This window comes from Pezoporus flaviventris, unplaced genomic scaffold (assembly GCF_033815535.1).
Source record: "Pezoporus flaviventris isolate CSIRO_AGI_PZ_B2104156 unplaced genomic scaffold, CSIRO_AGI_Pfla_v1 ptg000047l, whole genome shotgun sequence".
Classification (NCBI taxonomy): Eukaryota; Metazoa; Chordata; class Aves; order Psittaciformes; family Psittacidae; genus Pezoporus; species Pezoporus flaviventris.
In genome coordinates, this window is record NW_026892595.1 from 8,918,332 (window position 1) to 8,941,147 (window position 22,816).

At 39.3% G+C, this 22,816-nt stretch overlaps 1 protein-coding gene across 2 annotated transcripts; it reads left to right on the forward strand.

Annotated features, from left to right (window-relative positions):
- Window positions 1-3,845: 3,845 nt before the first annotated feature.
- On the forward strand, window positions 3,846-22,581 carry MASTL (microtubule associated serine/threonine kinase like). 2 transcript variants are annotated; one of them, XM_061468188.1, is made up of 13 exons: window positions 3,846-4,117; window positions 6,168-6,305; window positions 7,724-7,863; window positions 8,636-8,724; window positions 10,152-10,258; window positions 10,580-10,712; window positions 11,290-11,462; window positions 12,529-13,764; window positions 14,559-14,697; window positions 17,670-17,783; window positions 17,871-17,972; window positions 20,329-20,497; window positions 21,556-22,581. In XM_061468188.1, the coding sequence occupies exons 1-12, from the start codon at window positions 3,926-3,928 to the stop codon at window positions 20,484-20,486; spliced, it is 2,721 nt and encodes a 906-aa protein (XP_061324172.1). In that variant the 5' UTR covers window positions 3,846-3,925; the 3' UTR covers window positions 20,487-20,497; window positions 21,556-22,581. The 2 variants fall into 2 exon arrangements, with proteins under 2 accessions (XP_061324172.1, XP_061324171.1); XM_061468187.1 differs by lacking the exon at window positions 21,556-22,581 and having other exon boundaries at window positions 20,329-21,355.
- Window positions 22,582-22,816: the final 235 nt, after the last annotated feature.

Below are 22,816 nucleotides of genomic sequence, written 5' to 3' on the forward strand. Positions count from 1 at the left end.
ACATCTCTTCTGTTTTCCACTAGCATTCTCGTGATCACAGTGATGTGTCTCAGCTAGCTAATTTGGCAGAAACCTCATCCAACAACAACAACAAAAAAATAAAACTAAAAGGTGATGAACATTTATCTGGATCCACCCCATGAAGAAGTTTCCATGCAACTGCTGCCTCAAGGGAAGGGAGTGAACACTTAGGTCTTAGGTCATCTCTTAGATGTGCTCAGTTGTAGCGGAACACATGCTGCCCCGAGGGTAGAATTTCACAACTGAAGTAACATGATGTCAGCATGTGATGCCAACAAAAGCAGCAATAAATCGGTTCTGCTCTAAGCTGGGCTTCTCTGCTGAAAATTGCTGCCAAGGAGATACGGCTAAACTAACGTACAGAGTTAAAGGACAAATACAGCCAGTGATAACCTGTACTTATACCAGTATAGAAAGCTACTTTAAAATATATTTTTTACATTTGCTCATTAAATTGTACCTATTACTGGGATCTGTGGGGTGCATGCACTTTTTCACAAGCACAGCCATGGCCTCCCTGTGCAGTGTGAGATTGTAAGTAGTGATGGGACAAGGGTCGGTTCTGCTCTAAGCTGGGCTTCTCTGCTGAAAATTGCTGCCGAGGAGATACGGCTAAACTAACGTACAGAGTTAAAGGACAAATACAGCCAGTGATAACCTGTACTTATACCAGTATAGAAAGCTACTTTAAAATATATTTTTTACATTTGCTCATTAAATTGTACCTATTACTGGGATCTGTGGGGTGCATGCACTTTTTCACAAGCACAGCCATGGCCTCCCTGTGCAGTGTGAGATTGTAAGTAGTGATGGGACAAGGGATAATGGCTTTAAACTATCAGAGAGTACATTTAGGTATTAGGAAGAAATTACTCATTGTAAGGGTGGTGAGACACTGACACAGGTTGCCCAGAGAACCTGTGACTGCCTCAACTCTGGCAGTGTTCAAAGCCAGGCTGGATGGGTGTTTGTGCAACTTGGCCTAGTGGAAGATGTCCCTGCTCATGGCAGGGAGGGTGGAACCAGATGATCTCTAAGGCCCCTTTGAACCCAAACCATTATCTGAGTCTATGAGTCTGTGTATTTTAAAGCAAAACAAGGGCCTGATGAGACTAACCAACTCTGTAAATAGAGACCCATGGCTCTGCACTGACTCTGTAGAGAGAGCTCTTTGCTGATGCTGAGACTGCCAGAGAACAATTCAGGTTCATGTAAGTGAATCATGAACAAAAACATAAGTGCAGTAAAGCAAAGGTTAAAAGAATGACCATGAGCATAAATGAGAGCAGTAAATCTGGTAAACTGAGAAAAGCTGTGTAAGCTGAGAGCAGAAGGCCTGCCTTCTGATAAGGCTGTACTATTGATACACGGATTGACTCCACAACTCGTTAGAGTTGTAAAGTAGGTATGCTTTATTCAGCGCTGAGGCACATGGGGGTTTCTCCTCCAAAAGCATGCGCGCCCCCCTTTGCCACTCAGTTCGTTTATATTACATACAATGATTATCTAAACACGAGATTGCTTCATGCCTAATACATATGCAAAACCTATTCCCGTCTAGTATTATAATTAGTTTTCTGCATTCATCCCATTGGTGCGCCTGCGCAGTGCCTCCTGGTGGTGGTCGTTAGGGGGTCGTGAGGATGAAGGCTTGTAGTTCCTCTTAATCACCGCGAGTAAGCTCTTGCTTTCACACAGACTCAATAGGGTTTCGGCTCCTGTCCAAACCTCACGTTTGGTACAAGCTGGTTTTATGTATCTTAAAGCAGAAACTTGTCAAGTTTGCAAATTTTGTTACTCTGGCTATCTTTTGTTCCTTTTCTTTCCAAAGATACTATTTGAACAAGAATGTCTTAAATACTAAGCTATGAATCTTATCTACTACAATTCTGCCTAGCAGCTGTAACTCCTACAATTCTGCTTCACCATTCTAGCAACTTTGACTCCTATGGTTCTGCTTCACCCAGCATAGCAACTGCTTAAGCAAGCAGGCACAGTGTTAACCCTTTATTTCCCAGTATCAATATCACAGGTGATTTGTCAAAAGGCCTCTGCCCTCAGAACAGAAGGATGGCAGCAAGGTCACTGCATGCTGTAAATGCCATCCCTGCCCTGGCTGTCACAACAGGAAGTCAGGGTGTAGACATGGAGATACCCAAACCAAGGAAACAAAGAAATCGGTGTGATAAACACGTAAATGTATTGGCTTTTGCAAATCATAGGTGTGGGTATGTGGATATAACTGTACGAGTTTACAATAACATAAATAAAACTCGATAAAGACACAAGACTAGACAACAAGTTAAAAAGGTTCAGATCTCTTGATCACAACGGAGTCACATAGCAAAAGAATTTGTAAAGGTAAAAGAAAGAAGAGGGCAGGGGCTTGGTATAAGGAAAGCTAGTGCCTGGAAAACATAAAGTACTTTTTAGCTTAACTTAGGTTGTAGAAAGAGAACAGTGTTTATGTTGTAAGTCTGTGGAATGTAGTGGCCCCACTAAACATGAGTTAATTGTTTCACACTAATCTTCTAAAGTATCTTTAGTTTTAAAGAACAGTGTTTGTGTTGTAAGTCTGTGGTGAGATAACAGGATTTAATGGCCCCCCTAAACATGAATGAGTTATTTCACACCATCCTTCTACTTACCAGTTAGTTTAGAGACAGAGCATCCCAAACATCTGCCAGCTTGGGATACTCCTTGTCTGCCTATCCTGCAATAAATTTTGCAGGAAGGTCACACTGTTTTAAATCTTTGCTAGTTATCAGAATAATTACAGATATAGCTGGTTGTGTGATTACTGGGGGGTCCAACTGTGCCAAAGGTGAAAAGTACACTGTGAGGAAGACTGCTTACTTCATCTTGAAGACCCCTACTCACAAGAGGAAGACTGTTTACTTCATCCTCAAAACCCCTGCCTACAATCACCACAGAGCAGTGTGCAGACACCAAGAGGAGGAGACTTATGATAATAAAATACTGGAGTTAGTTATAATATCCCCCGCCTATATGCAGGAATTATGAATAGGTATGTAACTGATGTAATAGTGAAAGTATATAAACCTGTAACAAATACTAATCGTGCCTCTGGCTACGGTCATGCGCCTAGTGCTGTTGCTTTTGCTTTATTGACTTTGTCCCTCAATAAAACCTTGTTATCTTGTTTAGAGGAGTGAGTTCGTATTTTACAACAGGGAGCAGCCCTGCCTGAGATTAAAGGAGGCTGAAGTAATAAAAAACTGGAGTAATGACCCACTGCCAAATTTGAAACATAAATGGCAAATTGAGTAGCTATTACTCAGACCAAAGCTTTGACAGATTGTCCTAACGAATGGTCTAAGAAAACCCCAACCCACCACAACAGAATGTAATTCCATGGATGGGTTTTAACTGCTATATGTTATGAGGAAATGTTTGAGGAGCCCTTCTAATCAAGCTGGGAAGGCTGTCATAAGGCAACGTGCTTTAGCCAGATACCGTGACAAGAACCTGTCGGAACCACTTGCACTACAGCAACACCCACAGCCCTCGAAGGTGACATCGCAACCAGTTTTATTCAGCTTGACTGTGCCAGTAATAAACACTTAACTCCCGGCTGTGAGCAAAACTGAGGGCGCTGCTAACCGGACACCACCCGAAGCAGCACCGCACGTAGGACACGGAAGAGCGGGCACCTCAGCAACTACAGAGGCGGGTGCAACGCGTCTTTAAAGCACCCCTCCCGGTCCTGCCTCTCCGGCCGCCATTGTAACTTCCCCCCTCTCTCCCTCAACGGCCACCGCGCGAGGGTTCTCGCGAGAACACTCCCACTTCCTCCCCCGCGCCCGGCCGTTGGCCGGCTACCCCGAGGGGCGGGACTCGCGCCGCTTTGAATCGGTGTCGGGCGCCAGGGCCGGGACGCGACATGGGGACGGTGGAGCCGGTGGTTGAGGCCCGGCCAGAGGAAGGGGATGGCATTGTCGCGGCTGGTCCGAGGCGCCTGGAGGTTCCCCGGCCACCCTCCATCGAGGAGTTCACCATCGTGAAGCCCATTAGCCGTGGCGCCTTCGGGAAGGTGTACCTGGGCCGCAAGGCAGGGAGGCTTTATGCCGTGAAGGTGAGGGGCCACGCGGGCTAGGGGCGCCTCCCCGTCCTCTGCCGCCCTCTGCCGCCCTCGGGGCTCGGTACTGTTTCTTCGCTGCCCAGTGTCGCTGTGCTTCCGTACTCCGCTGTCGTTTAACTTAGTGTAAGAAAAGGGGTGCCTAATGAAGGCCTACCGCGACCCGAGTCCCCTGTCTACTGATTCCTGGGCTTCTAGGGAGCTGGCGCTGTTCTGGCAGGAGCCCGGTGTCTGGGAGATGGGCTGTCGGCATGACTCTGTTTAGCGTTCTCCTCACAGTCGTATTTGCCTGGAAGCTTTGGGTAGGAGGCACCTGATAACGGCAACTGTTTCTTAGAACTACCTTAGCTGTCGGAGAAGGCTAAAAGCTTTACAAAGTGCCACCGCCCTATTTCCTTCTCGCTTGTAAATACTAGAATCGAATGCATGCAGCTGTCGTGCTCCAGGGACGGTGTTCTCGCATCTAAGTGAAAAATCTGCCTCTGATATGTATAGGGAAAGCAAATTATTTAAAGAATTTTTGCTGAGTACACATTTTAAAACCCTTACGTTTTCTACATTGATATGCAAAGGATTGAAAGCCGGCCTTGTCAGTGGTAAAAACTTTACTGATGGTGTGAACTTGACCTTGCAATAAAAGGGTTTATAACTATCTGCATAGTGCACAAAGAGGAAAAGTAAAACTAGTCATGCAAAGCAGACATTGCTCTTCACACCTGTGTGTCTATATGATTTACTATAAACGTTTTGAGGTGAAAGCTTATTTGTAAACTATTGTCGTGAAGTTTATGGGCTGTTCGCAGCTACAACGTTTAACACATGCTTAAATATTTGTACAGTTAACAGTTATTAACAGTGCAGTTCTATGTGTTCTGTGTATATCTTGGAATTTATTTTTTTTTTGCTATCAACTGTGATAATAGTAATGTAGTAGTGGAAACTAGTTTCCTGCAGTTTAGGTGCTGCATATAGAGTGGTTCGATTGCATTACTGCAGTATCTTACACAAGTTTATTGGAAGTTTTGTGACCTAAAGGGTTTTGTGTAAATCCTTTATTGTTGTTGCAGTGAGATTTACGGATTATTCAAGCTGCAGAGCTTTATGTGCTAGGTGGTTTTTACTGTTAACATCAACACCTATGTTGATGGTATCAAATTACGTTTCTTAATGTCTTGCTGTTTTTAAATGTTACCAAATTCTGTTATTGAATTCCAGTGGTAGCTGTAGATTCAACTTTAGTTATGTTGCATACAGAATGGATAAATTAAATTTGCTTTAATATCACCATACAGATCTGGACCAAAGATGTTGAAAGTGGGCAAATTTTCAGGGTGTATGCAATGCTTGCCTAAATACCCATCAGCTATGCTTTTATGCACCTTCTGTTCAAGGTTAAGTGGCCATCAGCACAGATGAATACAGGAATTAGATTGTAAATCACAGTTAAGCTTCTTATTTCTTCATTGTGAGTTGCATGTGTTTGAGGCTTCTCCCCAAGGAAACAAATATTTGTTGGGTGTCTTGACTGTAAATTAAAATTAAGCTAAAATTCACTGCTTTCTCTGTAAAATTAAGAATTGGAGACTGGAATAGTTGCAGTCTTGCACTTGAGGATGCCAAGACAGAATGACTTACTGCTGCACTCTTCAGTCCTCAGAACATACATCTCAGTCTCTGGAGAGCTGGAAAGACTTTGTCAGCAAGTGCATATCTAAGCATTGAACAAGCCTTTCTGGTTCTGAGTTGTATGCTGTGGATAAGAGGATTAACTCCAGGCAGCTTAATTTCACATACAACTTAAACACTCATTTTCAAGTGTGTGCAATTGCAGATAATATTGGTAGTGTGATTTCCATTCAGGAGTGAATTAGGAGGAGAGCAATGGAAAAGGTTCTTTAATAACCTGTGTTTCCAAATTTTTTCTGTATGTGAAGTTATAACTGTTTTATTTGTATGTCTATGCAAGGTAAGAGATATGTGAACTGACTGATGAATTATGGGTTGAGCAAATAAAAGAATGTTTATTTGATTCCATTTTGTTTTTCAGGTGATGAAAAAAGCAGATATGATCAACAAAAACATGGTTCACCAGGTCCAGGCAGAGAGGGATGCATTGGCTCTCAGTAAAAGTCCTTTCATTGTGCACTTATACTACTCACTTCAGTCAGCTAATAACGTCTATTTAGTGAGTAAATAAATTATTCTGATGGTTTATGATAGGATTGAAAATGGAGTGCAGAGCTTTATTCATGTCAGAAAACTATTTTCATGATGGTGAAAGTGACCAGGGAATGGACTTGCTTTCTTTCTTGGAATGGTTGAACAAGTGAAATATTTCTCTTCCCCTGGTACCTTTTGAAATCATTCCACCTTTTTTCCTTTTTTTACATGAAAGCCTTTTTCGTAGGTAATCTGAGGAATATGTAGAAATCTTAGGGAAAGCCAAACAAGAAATCATTCTGTTCAAGCGGAATCCAAGTAACTGAAAAATACCCTGTGGCTCACTTAAAGGAAATCTGTTTCACTTGTTGCCTGTGGTCAAAATTCATGATGGTGGTTAGCCTAGATGACAAGAGGATAAATGAGTGGGAAAACTAAATGCTAGTCTACATGGAGCACTCTGGAGTACAGAGGGCTTGAACGTAATTTTATATGCTGCCTCCACATGAAAATGGTATGGATTAAGACTCTCTATATAAGGATCTGCTGTATTGTCTTGTTTGCTATAGGGACAGACAGTGAACAGCTTGATTAAATTGAGGTGAGGTTGCTGTGCACTCCTACAATGCATTTTGGGTATAAATGAAGGCTTCTTTTCCTGGAATCTCTGTTTAATTGCTGTGTAGAGTAGAGGAGTTCAGGGTGAAGGATTTTAAAGGAGATGCTAATCATAATATATGGAATAGTATTGTATGTTGGAATTTAAGTACTGATGAGATTGATTGACAGAAAAGCCCATAAAATCATTCTTGTTATTGAAAAGTGAGCTTCTGAAACCCTGCTGACTTTTCTTTTGTATTGACTATGACATGGGCCATAATAATGTGTGGGTTTGATTAAATTTTTTGTGTATTTTTGTTAAACATGCTTGTTTCTTAAATACAGTAGCTCTCACTGTATACATTCCTGGAAATTTGCATTTATTTCACGAGGCTCAGATCTGAATTTGCTATTGTGTATAAATAGTAGCAAAATAAAATCATTGAGATACCTGTTCTATACAAACCAAATACCAGTGGTATTTGGCTTCAGGCCTTGAGCTTCCCAGAAGTGCTTTGTAATTTATTTTCTGTAATACAGAAATCTGTCAGAAATTAAAAAGCTGAGCTGACTGCAGGAGTCACTTGAGAGCTGACTATTGAAAGTAGGCTAGGCAAATAAAATCAGCAAATGGTCTATTAAAAGAAAAATGTTTTATGTCCTCTATAATTTGAAGTTTTAACTTTATCCAAGTGAAAAGTACCCTGTGAAAAATGAAGTTGGCACAAGGAAGCTGCTTTTGTATTCTGCTCTTTGAAGTTACGTCTTCCTAGCGGTGAAAGATATTTTTTATGTTTGCAAACTTTAAATGCATTTTAAAAATTTAAAACATTTGAATGGCAGGTGATGGAGTACCTTATTGGTGGAGATGTCAAATCTCTTCTCCATATTTATGGATATTTTGATGAAGAAATGGCTGTTAAGTATATTTCTGAAGCGGCATTGGCTCTTGATTATCTTCACAGGCATGGGATAATCCACAGGTAAAACCTACTTTTTGTTCTCTTACAAATAAGCATCTGGTAGTTTGAGTTTTTAATTTTTCCCTCAAACACATAACCAATCACCATTTCATAGTAACAGTTGACTCACTTGCTAGAGCTTCTGAAAGGTCTTTTTGCATGTGTACACTGCAGCAATGTCATGAAACAATTAAAATCTTTCTATATATGTTAATCAGACAAACATACTATACTGCTTTCCCCTGCCTGTGCATTCTTCCCCCAGTACTGAGATGTATTAGTAACTATGCTGCCTCCTAGGTCCCCCCCACTCTTAAATGATTGTTAGTTCTGAGTACTGCAAGCATGTAACTGTAGGACAAATGGACATTGACTACTCTAGTGCTTCCCTTGTAGTGAGAATTCTTTGCTGCATTCAGTAATGCCACACAGAGAAAAATATTTTACTGGAGGCTTGCTTGTCATATGTTGGAACTACACATTAGTAAATGTTGTGATGTTAGTACTCACAAAAAACTTTTAAAACCTTGTCCTGCTGAACCCAGGACAAACCTGATGAAACAAACACATAACGTGCATGGTCATTTTACAAGCTGACAGGTTTGTACAATTTTTAGTGCTAGAAATGTTTAATTGTTTTGGTGCATTCCTCCAGATAGAATCTTCTGCTGGCTAAGAGTTGTTACTGAAAACCAGCTATAATCAGTGTTTTGTATTGAGTGTTTCTGGATAGGTAACTTTCTTAATATTGCTTAGTTGTCTTTGCTGACTTGAACTATGTTCACGTCTTTAGGGATCTGAAGCCAGACAATATGCTTATTTCTAATCAGGGCCATATAAAGTTGACAGACTTTGGGCTTTCCAGAGTTACTCTGAATAGAGGTAAGGGTTGTCTGTATCCTTTTACTTGTATTGAATTGTGTGTTTGTGTCATGTGCCCATATTCCTGAATGCTTGATATCCCCATAGAGGGCAGCTTTCAATTAAATAAGCACAAATGTTGCCCTATTATCTGTTTTCTAGTAGGTAAGTAGTAATAAGGCCCATGCTGTAAAGGGTCTGCTCTATACCTTGCACTTCAGAAGCTAAAATATTTATTCTTTGCGATGAGGGTCCATGAAATATGATCTAGAGCCATTTCCCTTGAGGTGTATGGATTTAAAAGTTTTATATGAAGTTCACTAAGAGAATTCAAATGGTGAATGAATAATTCTGGCTTTTTTCTTTGTGTTTCTCTGGCTATTTCTGTACTTGTATATATTTTTTCCACCTTGAACCTTCCTTAATGTGAGAGACAGGAGGAGGTGGTGAGTCTCTAACAGAAGATTATAAATCAGTGCTTTAGTATATGAACATACTGTTTTCAAGTAGCAGAAAATATAGCTGAATAGCCAAATGACTGTCTGGCACAGGCAATAGGCTGCATGTCTTAAGGTGAATAGCCAGTTCCTGAACTAGTTTGCATCTCCAACCCTTTAGGTGCGTAAGTCAGCCTAATGCCAAACAGCACCAGGGTTTTTTTTCTGTTGTTGTGTTTGGTGTAAGTGGATTTTGTTGTTTTGTGGGAATTTTTTTTGTTTGTTTTGTGGGGTTTTTGTTGGTTTTGTTTGTTGGGTTTTTGTTTGGTTTTGTGTGATTGCTGTGGGTTTTTTTGGGTTTTTTCTTTTTTTTAGGCAGTTGCTGATGGGTACATCCTTTTATTGAGTTAAAGTAATGTAGAAATTCAGAGTTGTCTATAGAGTTTGCCTTTAAGCGTATAGAGGAAAATCCTAAGTTTAGGGTGTTTTCAGTAATATGGTGCTTTAATTGATAAATTCTAATGGGACATACTGTGTCTAGCTGAACAGATGTAAGCTATAAACTTACTTGCTTTTAGCGAGCAAAAAATGGCATCTAAGGTTAAACTTTCACCTATGAAAAATTTGCCTGTAGCTTTGTTGCAATATCTTTGGGAGAGAAGGCATGCTTTGAATTAAATTTACTATCTTAGCCCACAGGCAATAGGCCAATTGCTACCAAAAAACAAAGCTGTTATCAAGTTGGAATACGTAACACTTCCAACATGGTATGTTGGAAAGGAAATTGGACTTTAACAGTTTCTGTATTTGTAAACTGTAGTTTTACGATATACAGGATATCCTCTTGAATAAGTATGTATGGATAGGTCTTCATTTGGGTTTGGTGGCTTCTTTTGTATATTTGTCCAGTATGTGGCACCACCTCTTAACGCTTAAGTAAATGCCTGCAAATTTGCTTATTTAATAGCAAAAGCAAAAACTGACCTGCTTTGTATCTTTCTCTGTTTGTAGAGATAAATATGATCGATATCCTTACTACACCATCAATGGTAAAGCCAAAGCAGGACTACTCGCGTACTCCAGGACAATTGTTGTCTCTCATCAGTTCTCTGGGTTTTGTAAGTAATTTTCACCATCTTTAAGTACTTCATTCTTTTGGCTTGCTTACTACTTTTTATGTAAGAGTGTTCAGGCTATACTTGCATCTTTTCTGCCAGCTGGTAGCAGGACTTGTTTCCAGTACCTTGAAGTTCTGAAGTGATTACCTAGGACTATGTTTCAAACTGCTGACTGTCAGTTGTGCTTCAAAAAAATTGGTAAATGGGCATGGCTAAACTCCAGTGCAGACATAATAAAGTATATGTGTGGTTACACTCCCAATCCTGGATGTTTTGTTCAGACTTCATTAACTTGTAACTGTACTTCTTACTGTTTGATAGTATACGCCTGTTGGAATGAAAATGCCGGAGTACAAGTCAAGCGAATCATCTGAGAGTCTGCATGGAATGGTTTCTCCCTTACCTGTGGTCCAAAAGGAAGAAACCCCTCTTTCAACTAAATTATTCAAAACATGTGAGTATACTACACCTTGTACTGAGTAATACTCTGGCTATAAGATTGTAGTCTTTCAATTTTATGGGAGTAGCTTGAACCCACTTGATGAAAGGTGTGCTTCTGTCAGTGTCTTGCTGTCTACTACCCCTCTAGTATGTGAGGTCTGACATGGTTTCACCTACATTACTTACATCATCTTCTGATTTATTTTTTTTTTTCAAATGCACAACTACTGAATGCAAAATGGCCCTTTAAGATTTTACATAGATAGTGTGAGTTCCTGGCATTTAACATAATAATGTGCGCTTTTGTTTAAATTGCCTTATCTTACTGCTTCTTCATTTCTGACCTGAAATGAGGAAGAAGGCTACCATGGCACTAATGTTAATATTGCTTTTAAATTCTTGGTAAGTCCTTGCTTCAAAAAATGAGTGAATTAACTATGCAGGAAAGATGAGAGAAATGAATGTCATGCATGGCTTTCCATAACTTCCTTCAGTATGAGAGCTTGCCATACTGTGAAGCTGGTTAATATTTGTTGCCTATTTGTATCAATGCTTGATTATTTTTATTTTTTTTCCTTTCCCCTCTCAAGATCTTGATACTTCTCCATTAACTCCTGTGATGCCAGTGAGAAGTTTAACTCCTACTCTGCTTCAGTCAAGAAAAAGGTTTGGTACCTCCAGTGCCAGTAGTCAATCCCAAAAATACCTGTCTGGTATGGAATCGGGATGCTGCAGCAGCCCCAGGTGGGAGAAAGATGTAGAGGTCAGGACTGTTTTATCTTCCCACTATACATTAAAACTAGTTTGTAGTTTTATATATACTGCTGCAGATATCCTCTACTTACTTCCCCCAGTTATTTCAGATGTAGAGAAGCCTTCCTACAGTAGGAGCAGTGGTTGTAATCCTTGCTGAGTAGGAGTTTTGGATCAAACTAGTAGTATTTCTTTCTTCAAACCAATAGTAGTCCTGTGCAGCATAACACAAAAAGCAAAGGCCACTTAATCTGCAGCCAAGGCTTCTGCTGGACAGCACTGGCTTAGCCCTGTTCTTCACTCCCTGTACAGTTGTATTAGCTCAGCATGCAGACAAAAGAATTTCTTTTAAAAGGCAGAACTTGGTAAAAATTATAAAATACACTTCAAATTTCTACTAGCTATTAAAAATGGGAAAAGCTTAAGGTTTATACTACTGGAAGGTTTTGTATCAATTATTCAAGCACCAGTAGTTATAGCTGGTGTTGTATACAAAATACTTTCTCCTAGTTTAAACTATTAATGAAATTCTGTACAAATACAGACCGAAAAGAAAATGCTGCTATGATATTTGGTCCTTTGCACAATTCCTCATGTTTAAAATAATTTATAACTTTGTTATATCTGTCCATTTCTCAAGATGATGTTTTCAATATTGTGTTACCAAAGTGGTAGTAATACAAGTTTTTTCTTTTGTCATCTCTGAAGTATAAACAACAGGGTAGTATGATGGGGTTCTTTGATTTGGGGTTTGTTAGAACCTGAGAACTTCTGTAGCTTAACTTCTTAACATAAAATCAGAAATACAACTTTAATTGCTATATTTCTTTCTTAAGCATTTAAAAATACTTTATTTTCTATTGTATTCTACCAAGCTTATGTTCTTAAAGTCAAATTATCCCTAATCTATTTTTTTTTCATGTATTATGTCATGTTTGTCACTGCTAGTGCTTATAAAGAATAAGTGATGCTTGGCAATTTGCAATTTTTTTATGGAAGTGGAACTGAGGTATTTTAGGACATTTCTGTAATGCTGTAGCCCTATTTTTCTTGATACTCAATCTGCTTGTTTGTAGCAAAGTGAAGATGGACCATGTTCTACAACAGGCAAACCAAGTAACAGTGGGTCAACTCTCCTTTCAAATGTAGAATTACAGAATAGCAAAGGTTTGAATATTTTAAAGACAGAAGAACTGGAGTCTGCCATTTCTCCCATCAGCAGCAATGACTCTGGCAATCAGCAGAAGTTGGGAAGTGAACGTTCTGATATAACAAATACTCCTGTGACCGCACTGGATATGAAAGGCATAGTCAGAAAATGTCTTTCTGAAAAAAAGATTTGGGAGGAAAAACTCTTCATAAGTGAAAGAGATAGGACTAATGAAACACCAGAAGCTTCCAATGGACGACAGTCATGGTCAAGGCAGAATGAGCCTGTCGAGCCTATTAAAAAGGAAGAGATTTTTGAAAAGCCAGGTGTAAAAAGAAGCTTTGAATTAGTTGACACTAGTCCTTCTGAGGAGCTTAACTATGTTAAGAAGAGCAATGCAGAATATAAACGTGGCTGTCAGATCATAGAATTTCCAGCACATAAAAGGACAGGTTTGACAACAGAAATTCAATCCTTAATGCTTCGTGATGATGGATGCCTACAGGACACCTGCAAAAGCAAGGAACAAATTCAGAGTCTTATTGGTAACCAGAAAACAATGGAAAGTTCTCTTATTTCAGTTATAGCCAAAAATCTTGCATGTGATCTGGATGCTGACTATGAAAAGGATAATAAAAAGGAGTATATGAACTCAAGTTTTTTTGGCAGTGATGATGAAAAGCCTTCAGGAATCCTCAGTGCAGATTCTGACTTGTCATTTCCTGAAATGTCTGTTACAGAAAAGCAGCTTTTAGATTTGGACAGAAGTGTTAAAGACCTTTCCTTTGAGCAACTAGAACCAGAAGGCGTGCTTGTAACATCACCGAAGTCCCAAGATGCCACACAAAATGGAGAGGAAGCACATGCTGTCCAGGAATACAAGCCATTACCTGATGAAAAGGGTAATGACCAAAAACACATGAAAGAAACTCACCATGACATAGTATCTTCTCCTTCAGAAAAGATGATGGAAGCACTGAATATGTTAAAAAAAAATGCTGTTGTTTTTCGAAGTTATAATAGCCCAATTAATATGTCCAATATATCTGAGCCATGTAGCATGGCTTCCTTAGATATAATGGATGTTTCACCTGCGTGTAGTGGCTCTTACCCAACAGCTATTACTCCATTACAGAAAGGAAGGCCATACCGAGTCTATCAGGTATGTAAGGAGACATTTGGAGGCTTTTATGTGCATTAGGCATTAGTGATCTAAAATTTTCAGTTGCTAATTTAGAGGGAAAATTGTAGTAGCTTAAGGTAGTCTGTCATAGTGACCTTTGCGGACAGGCTTTCACTTGTTGCACTTCGGTGGACAAAATTACAGTTATTGGTAAGCTCTTAAAGAAATTATGTGTCCACTGGTTTGCTTCTGTCTCGGCAAGTGTTGTCTGTCCACCTCTTGGAGAAATCCTTTACTCTTACAGTGTACCAGTAAAGAAAGCCTGGGCTATTTTGTCTTACACATTTAGTGCAGTATGGTATTTTCTGTGGGTAATTGTATGCTTCCTGATGTGATGGGAAGGCTTTGCTTTATTTATTTATTTTCCATCCTGCATTCCTCCCAAGACAGTCTGCAAATGCTGTTCAGGCACAATAAGAACTATTGTGCCTGCTGTTTTCTTATCCTGGTAATGTGTACTGCCACGTATCAATTGCAAGCTTATTACGAAGCTTAATGTAAAAACTTGCTGTGGATTTGACATTGGAGGATGAACTTAGGCAAAAGTTTCCTTAAGAGTAGGTATCTTAACTTTTTATGTTTTAAGACAGTTGAGATAAAGAAATGGAAACACATTTCACAATTTCTCAGGGAATGTACATTGTGATATGTGTTTGACTTTGCTATTGACTTTGAGTATCAGCTATTGCACCAATGGGTGCAACTAAACCTGGAGATGGGAGTTTCTCAGCTGTTTTTGATTGACATCTGAAGTCTTTGTTGCCCCTTTTAAGACACCTCATCAGGGAGATGCTGGCACACCGTATAGGACTCCAAAGAGTGTAAGAAGAGGAGCTGCTCCAGTAGAAGGTGAACGCATCCTGGGGACCCCAGACTACCTGGCACCTGAGCTGCTTTTGACAAAGCCTCATGGTAAGACAAACCATGGAGTTTCTAAATACTAGTTAAGGTGACATGCTTACATTTCTAAAGGTCTCTACAGCTCTAAACCCTTTAAATAGTAAGACTATAAGTTATTTAAAAATACCTAGTGCTTAGCTTTGGCCAACATGCATGGCTGTGTTTGTTCAGCTGCCCCTCTATTTTTTTCACATCTCCAAAGGTTTTGACTGTCTAGTGTAGTCTTGTCTGCTGTTAATCTAATGCACTGGAAGTGGGCTTAGGCAGCCTGGGACTTGTATGTGGTTTAGGAATCACAACTTGGTCATCCTGAGTGTTCTTAAAGATTCTTTGGGGTGGGGCAGGAGGAACTTAGTGAAATTTAGTATGAAAGGATTAAGCCTTTGTTTATTGATATTAGTGTTATGTGTATCCAGACAAGTTTATAAAGTTGCATCCAAATCAGTTACTGAGTTGAATGACTTCATGAAACACTTAAGATGTTGGCAGGATCTTTCAGACAAGTGGACAGTAGTAGCCATCAATTTTATGTTGCTTTTCAAAAATACAGTAATAAAATAGCAGAACTTTGAAGTCCATAAATTTCTTTGGCTCAAATACTGAGATCAGCAAGAAGTCTTGAAGTATTTTCCTGCTAACTTGCAAGAGCCATTAACAAAATAACTGCAATGTATCCCTGATATATTGGTTGTATTGATAATTACATTTTATTTCCATATCAAAAGTATACTTCTATTTTGTAGAGCTAATAGTCTTAGGAAAATTGTATGAGATAAGTGATCTTCATTGAGAAATAAAACTAATCTGTGGAACAATAAAATTCTGCTGTATGCAGCTAATATATGTTAACTAAAACTGCATGAAGTGACTTAACAATTTAATGACTAAAGTTACTAAACATACGTAGTTGTTGTTTAGCAATTCTGCTTAAAAATTCTGGTGATTTGGCAGGCATTAAACAGGATAATAGCTTGGAATACAATTAATGCTACTTAGGCAATGTGAAACTTTGTTGCAAGGTGACATCTGTGCAGTTACTGATTGTCTTCAGGACTTCCGTGATAACTTGCAAAGAGTCTGGGGTTGATGTCAAGAAATAGCAAATCTCCCATTACCTTCATGAAGGCAGGGCTTTCTGGCTTCAGAACTTAAAACTTTCACTCGCTAAATATTTCTGGTGTTGCTGACTTGCTTGTAAATGTGGTTGTAGTCCTAAACTGTAGCCATGTTACAGAACTATTTCTGTTTCTAACTTAAATTTAGCATTGACATCTATCTTTATTGTTGAGTTACTACCTTAAGAAAAAGTGTATTCCTGTGCCTTCAGAGAATCATACCTGATATTTGATGTTCATGTAGGGTTTTCATGCAATAATTTTTCTTGCTTCATTGTCTTTTCATATGCAGGGACTCTAATCTCTGGTGAGTTTGCTATATGCTGTGCAAAAATGGAGTGTTCAGCATAACTGTAAACAGTCAAAGTAAAACTAGATCACAATTTCCAAGAAACTTGTTTGAGTGAACAGCATTTCTATATGGAAAGAAATGCCCATTATGCACTGCACATAAGAATCTGCTGTTTCTGTAAGGCATTCAGGAGACATCAGTGTCACTATGACTAGGCCATCGGAAATGGCACACATAAGCCTATACTTCAGGAGTAAAGTCAGCATTCTTAAAGACTTTGTGTAAAGGAAATAAACCAGAGACACCTTTTTTCATTTCTTCCTTTCACTTTATGCAGTCAGCCTGATTCACTTTGTGTGTGGACAGAAAAAAGGCTCGGATGCTTGAGACCTGGTATTTGTTTCTTGCTTCAAGTATTGATAAACATAGTTTAGTAGGGGTATGTAGTAGGGAGTTAATCTAATCTCTGGTTAAACTTTGGGTGGGAAAAATTGCTGGTGATACCCATGTTACTACACTGTGCGGAGTTGTGATCTTGCTAGACTTTGACTGAAGTTGGGAGTATTTTTACCTGAATGTCCAAGTGCCTCTAACAGTGGATGCGATCGCACAGCTTTGATATGCTTATAGCTTAGTGGGCCACTTATGCAGTTAAAACTTGCTGAAATTGTGCTAGATTACTAGTTACACATTTCAGTTTTCAGCATTTCTAAATTTAGTTGATAGTCCTTTCAAAATGGCTCAAAACATTTGCTTTCTTAACTGTCTTAATTTTTTTATGTGCCAAAAACAAAGCTGAGAAAAATTACACATGCCTTGAGAAGACTTCTCTTTTGCAGCAAGTGTGGCATCTGTTCTTTATACAGCAGAGTGGGCATGGCTTGAAGATGCAGAAAGCTTAGAATGCATGCAGTAGTGTCTGAGATTGCTTTGCCTACTTGTTTTAAGTAGGCTAGTAAGATGGGTTTGGAAAGAAAAAAAACCTGGAATGAGAACCAAAATTACTTAGTAAGAGGAGAGATAGCTAGTGATTGTGTTGCCCTCATCAACTTTAATGTAATGTGAAGTAATTCCAGCTTCTCACATGTGGCTCATCTCTGCAAGCTGTCGTCAATAATTTGACATGAACTTAGACAAACAAATGAAGTTCAGTAGTTTGAGTTCCTGGAGTCCTCTCAAAGAACTGAGAGAAGGATACGGGTTATGACAGGGAGCACTGCTCCAGGCTCTAGAGCAGCTAAAGGCAACTGTTTCTCACTGTAAAACAATTTCTTGGAGAAGTTAGCTCCTGGACTCCCTGTGATGGGAGTTGATTATCAGATTGTTTTTAAAAGCCCCCTTGCTTTTATCAGTAAACCCTGGTATTATCTATAATGAACTAAGGAGCAGACTAGCTTCTAAAAAGCCCTTTAATATACTTTTAATTTTTCTACATGGCTATTAAGTACAACTTATTTTGTCTCTTCATTTCCAAAAACTTTGTGGGATTTAAACACTTCAGTTTCTGTCATGACTAAGCTTCAAATCTGTGCAAATATCATTCATGTTAGTATAATGACCTGGATTTCTCTTATCAGGTTCTGCTGTAGACTGGTGGGCCCTTGGAGTTTGTCTGTTTGAGTTTCTAACTGGAATTCCACCTTTTAATGATGAAACACCAACACAAGTCTTCCAAAATATTTTGAAGAGAGGTAATCTATCTCTGTAACTGGGGGAAAGTATGTATGTCCAGCATTTGTTTTATGGCTTGAGTTACTGATTCTTCTGCATCTTTGTAGATATTCCGTGGCCTGAGGGCGAAGAAAAGCTGTCTGATAATGCCCAAAATGCAATAGATATTCTTCTAACAATTGACAGTACTAAGAGAGCTGGACTGAAGGGTTAGTACTAAAATTCTCTTATGTTCCTTGCAACTAGTTAAATATGACAAAGTGGTGATGTCCTCCACCTGAAACTTAGACTAAATCTGTAATGCCAGTTTGGGTACCATATATAGTGCCAGAACACTTAAGTTGTGGTATTTTCTGTATGTTTGTAGAGATTTGCCCTCTTGAAGGAAATTTTGAGTGTTTGGAAACACAGGAAAATTAGAGTGTTTCCTGGTTTGTTTTTATCGAACTTTTGATTAGCTCTAAATGCTGTTCTGCTGTGGATGTTTAGTGTTTGGTATCTGACGTACCAAAGTTCACTCTTGCCTAACTCAGTAACAGGTATTTGTGGGTTTTGACCTGATCGATTTGAGCAGGGGCTTGATTAAAAGCCTATAATTTGGGAGAAAAGCCTCCTGCAAAAGTTACTTCAAAGGAGCTTTTTCTTAGGAGTCAGCCTGTCTTTACTGAATGTACAGAACAGCTAGATGCTATGTACTATACAAAGTCTATGTAATATTTTTCCCTTGTAGAAGGTCTTAAATGTGTACAGTTCTAATGGTGACTATATTTTATTTAAAAAATAACATGAAGGAAAGTTACAGTGAGAAGTTTTCAAAAAGGTAGAAGGAATCTTGAGAAAGCTACCCTAGAAATCACTAGAGAAGGAAATGATTATGGGAATGCTTACTCAAAAAGAGACTAAAGACTAGAAACTGAAACCAGGCCAGATCAAATCAGAGAAGGCACACAGTTATAAATGAAGATTGTGATGTCAAATGGGAATTCTGTGGCTCTTTCATGTCTTACAAAAAAGCATCTTATTGTCTTGTGTTTAACTGAAACATCTTCAAATCAAGTTATTGTCTTTATCCCTGCACATTAGGGTGAAATCTAATTGCCTGCCATGCATAGAAATTTTAACTAGGTAACATAATGGTTTCTTCCAGTCAGAAGTTTTTGGAAATCTGTTCTTTGTCAGGACCTTTATAACTCTATCTGATCTCTCTAGCCAATTTATAGGCTGCTGAAGTGAGTGAAGTTCTGTGAGTAGCTTTCAGGGCAACTGTTAAGCTTTCCTCATTGTGACTGAGTTTCCATCACTGCCTGTTGTTTTCTCCAAAACACATGTTCTCACTCTCTCCAGCATAGAAGGCTAGCTTACTGAGAGAAATCCTGGTTATACCATGTCCTAGCACAGTGCTTCTGCAAGTTTAGTCTTACCAAATAGGAGAAGCTTTAATGAAGCATTTGGCAGAGAATGCTGGTTCCAATGTCTGGTTTTGGCTTTTACCGCCCCTCTTCAGACATATAGACAGGAGCTGACTGACAGCTTTTCTTGGGGAAAGACATTGAAGTCTGCTCACCTTTTCGGCTGAAGACAGCTTTCAGTGTATGGGAACTCTCTTAAGAGCAGAACTATGGACAGTTCTGAGATAGTGGATCTGTTCAGTGCCCTGCTGCATATATGGGAGCTGAAGTGATTAGGAGTTAGAAGACTCTGATTTATTGCCTTTTGACTAAAATAAGCAAATAGTGTTACATTATTTGATCAGGAAATGTAGAAATAATAAACATTAATTTCTTACTGTCTATTGGGTAAAAGCATGAGCTATGTCCTTAGAATTAAAATTTGCAGTGAGTGTTTGTCTTGGTCAAACTTCCGTCTTTTAAATGCTATTTTTACTTGTCCTATTTGCTTTTGTGTGGGGTAGGTGATAAAAACATGGGTTTGTCACCTGCTGTGTTAAAAAGGTGCTTTCTTGGATTGAATCCAAGTAGCAAAGTCACTTTCATCAGGGAGTGGTGTTTTCAGGCTATGCAGAAGAAACACCAGACTTTGTGTGGCAGGAGTTGTGTTCTGGTCAGAATGGACAGGACAAGGGAGTTCTCCTTGGGTCAGCAAGTCTTGCAGCTTGGTTAGTTAACCTTTGGGCTGGGAAAGATGAATCTGGTGGTCTGTGGTATCTTTTACCATAACAGTGTTTAGACTCCTGTGTCCAGTAGGAGGCCAGAGAGGACTGTGCAGAGCAGAGAAACCATGAGCTAGGAAAAGGCAGGTGGCCTGGAGGAGTGGAAGAAGATGGGAGGGACTCTCACATGTTCACTCAGCACAGACCTTTGGCAAAATGAGAAACTGGCATTGAAGTGATGCTTAAAGTTTCTGTGGTGTCCTAGCATATGAGACATGCCCCAACGGCACCTCTGATCTGCTGTGTAGAACAGGTTCTCTGGTTGGGGGAAGATGGTTGGTTGGCATGACAGTTGTTTGATCCCACTGAGGTTACAGTTATCCATCAAGGGAACAAAGTGACTATGGGGCTTGGACAAGAGGATGTTTATAATGCTTGTGTGACTTCTGTTTCAGAACTAAAAAATCACCCTTTCTTTCATGGTGTGGACTGGGATAATCTACAAAATCAAACTATGCCATTTATACCTCAGCCGGATGATGAAACTGATACTTCTTACTTTGAAGCTAGGAATAATGCTCAGCACCTGACTGTGTCTGGATTTAGCTTATAGCATCAAGATAAGTGAGCCTTCTCCATGTTTTTGCACATTTACAGGTTGTCCTACTACACTAGCTTGGTCTTAAGCAAGTTTCCTTGCCAAATTTAGAGTGTGTTTTAAGTCAACAGTCTGGTTTTATTATTGTATCCTTTATTCTAAAGTGAAACTACTGTATGAATCTTAGCTGGTATCAAGTGCCTTCATGCTACATTTTCTCGCTTACTGCACCTTACTAAGAGGCCAGAACGTTGTATTTCTTGGAGCTGATAACACTTGGCAATGATGGGACTTTTTTTCATAGCAATGAGTAACTCCAGCAAGGTGGTATGAAGTTATTTCCCCCTTAAACATAGTGGGGAAAGGACATGAGTGCATGTAAATTGTAGCTAATTATAACTTACCTATTGGTGGGTTGGTGTGATGGCAGCCTTGTCTGGGAGTAAACCATTCTGGTCAGTTTACGTATACAGCCACTGTACAAAACTGTTTCTATTTCAGGTGGGAAATTGAAATGTTAATGCAGTGTTGAAATGTTTGTCTTCTGTTTATCTTATCCCAAGAAGGGGTGGGAAGAGGCAGTGTTGCTCAAAGCTAACTCAATGAGATGTGGTGGTGACATTGACAGCAGCTGTCCTGGAGAAGGATACTTGGGGAAGTCCAAATGCTGTTTAAATTGTTGCACTGTAACCACTTGCACCATACCTAGATGGATTGGACAGTATATGTTTTAGCAATTACTCATTTTAAATAGAAAATTCTGAGTGTGTGTGTGTGCTCACTCATGTTGGATGATAGAAAACAATCACCTGAGTGTTTGCCAATAAGTGAAGTAGTATTCATACTGAAGCTGCTGTATATTAAAGACAGTAATGCACTGTAAACAGGCTGTTCTGTAAACTCAACAACCAGATCTTAGATGTTACTAGAACTTACAAGTGTATATTAAGTATTCTAAATCCTAATTAGGGGGATATATTTGAATCTATTTTTAAATGCAACATACAACTTGCATCTGCTAGGTTTTAGAGGTTTATTTGCACATCATTCTGTTTTAATCACTTTTAATATTTTTCTTGCATAGGTATCTTTGTCAGCTGACTTACTGAAGAGGTTTGTGTTTGAGGTTTGTACTTGTTAGATAAAGATAGCTCGTGCTGATGGTGCCAGCCAGTGGCTGCCTGTCAGAAGCCAAGTACTCTGCTAGTGAGTTTGCCCAAGTGGCTTTTGAGTTCCATGAAGTGACCTGTCCTTCAAAAGGAGAAGAGTTGTTCCTCCATTGCCTTGCTTCTTGGGAGACAAGACTTATTAAGGGAATTCTGAGCAAGCAGTGTCTGCTGGGTTCCTACTGCTGCTCAGGGAGCTGCAAAGTAATAGGGATGGGAGCAAACAAGATGTTTCCTACAAGGGCAAAAAAAGCTAATTCTTAACAGCTCAGAATGAGAAATCCCACTCTAGGTGTGATAACGTCAACATAGTGAAGCAGAATCTTGGCAAGTTCCAAAGCACACAGTGACTCTCACTCCCTCTGCTAAGGCCTTCAATAGCAACAACTTAGAAGCTTTCTGAAATCAGTGTTACATGAAAAAGGTGCAAACAATAAAATGTGACACGCTACTATAGCAGTGGCCATAGGCAATGTTCTCTGAACATGGGGAGAAGTTCTTTACCATTTTTCCTGTGTATAGTCAGAATATATAAACTTAGGGAACACCTGAAGTAATCACTGGTATTTTACATAATTTATTCTTCCATTTCTAGTAATCTGGTTTAAGAAAGCTTAGGCTTACAAAGATGTACCTGTTTCATGCTGAGGAAAATACTCCAAAAATGTGTAAGGAAATAATGAAAACAACACCACAGCAGCTCTGGGTCTTCAGTACTTTACTAAATGTTTACAGCCTGTTCCCATTTTGTGTATCATACATTCCTCTCGCAGCACAAAACACTCATTGCAGGGGTATGACACATTAAAGATAACCCCTTGAAATAATTCTCAATCAGCTGCAAGGTCAAAGCAAGCTTCTATCAAAAGCTTTTCTTTACCAATCACAGTGAGTTACAGAACTGATTAGTCTTTCAGGTAATCTAGTGCTAGTGTGCACAGCCAGTGGTGCTCCACTAAAACACCGGGCATTAAAAAAAAAATCTTAACTTTTTGTTTTATGAAAACCTCAAGTCTTTGTATAAAAACTTTCATTTTAGAAGAAAATTATGGTTGTTCTACCCTAGTTGTATAATACAATACAAACCCATGAGTTCTGTACAGCAGTAAATAGGCTGCCTGACAAACCAGAATGTTTAATGTGACCAGTTACCACCACACTGCTGCCAGGAGCTGTTAA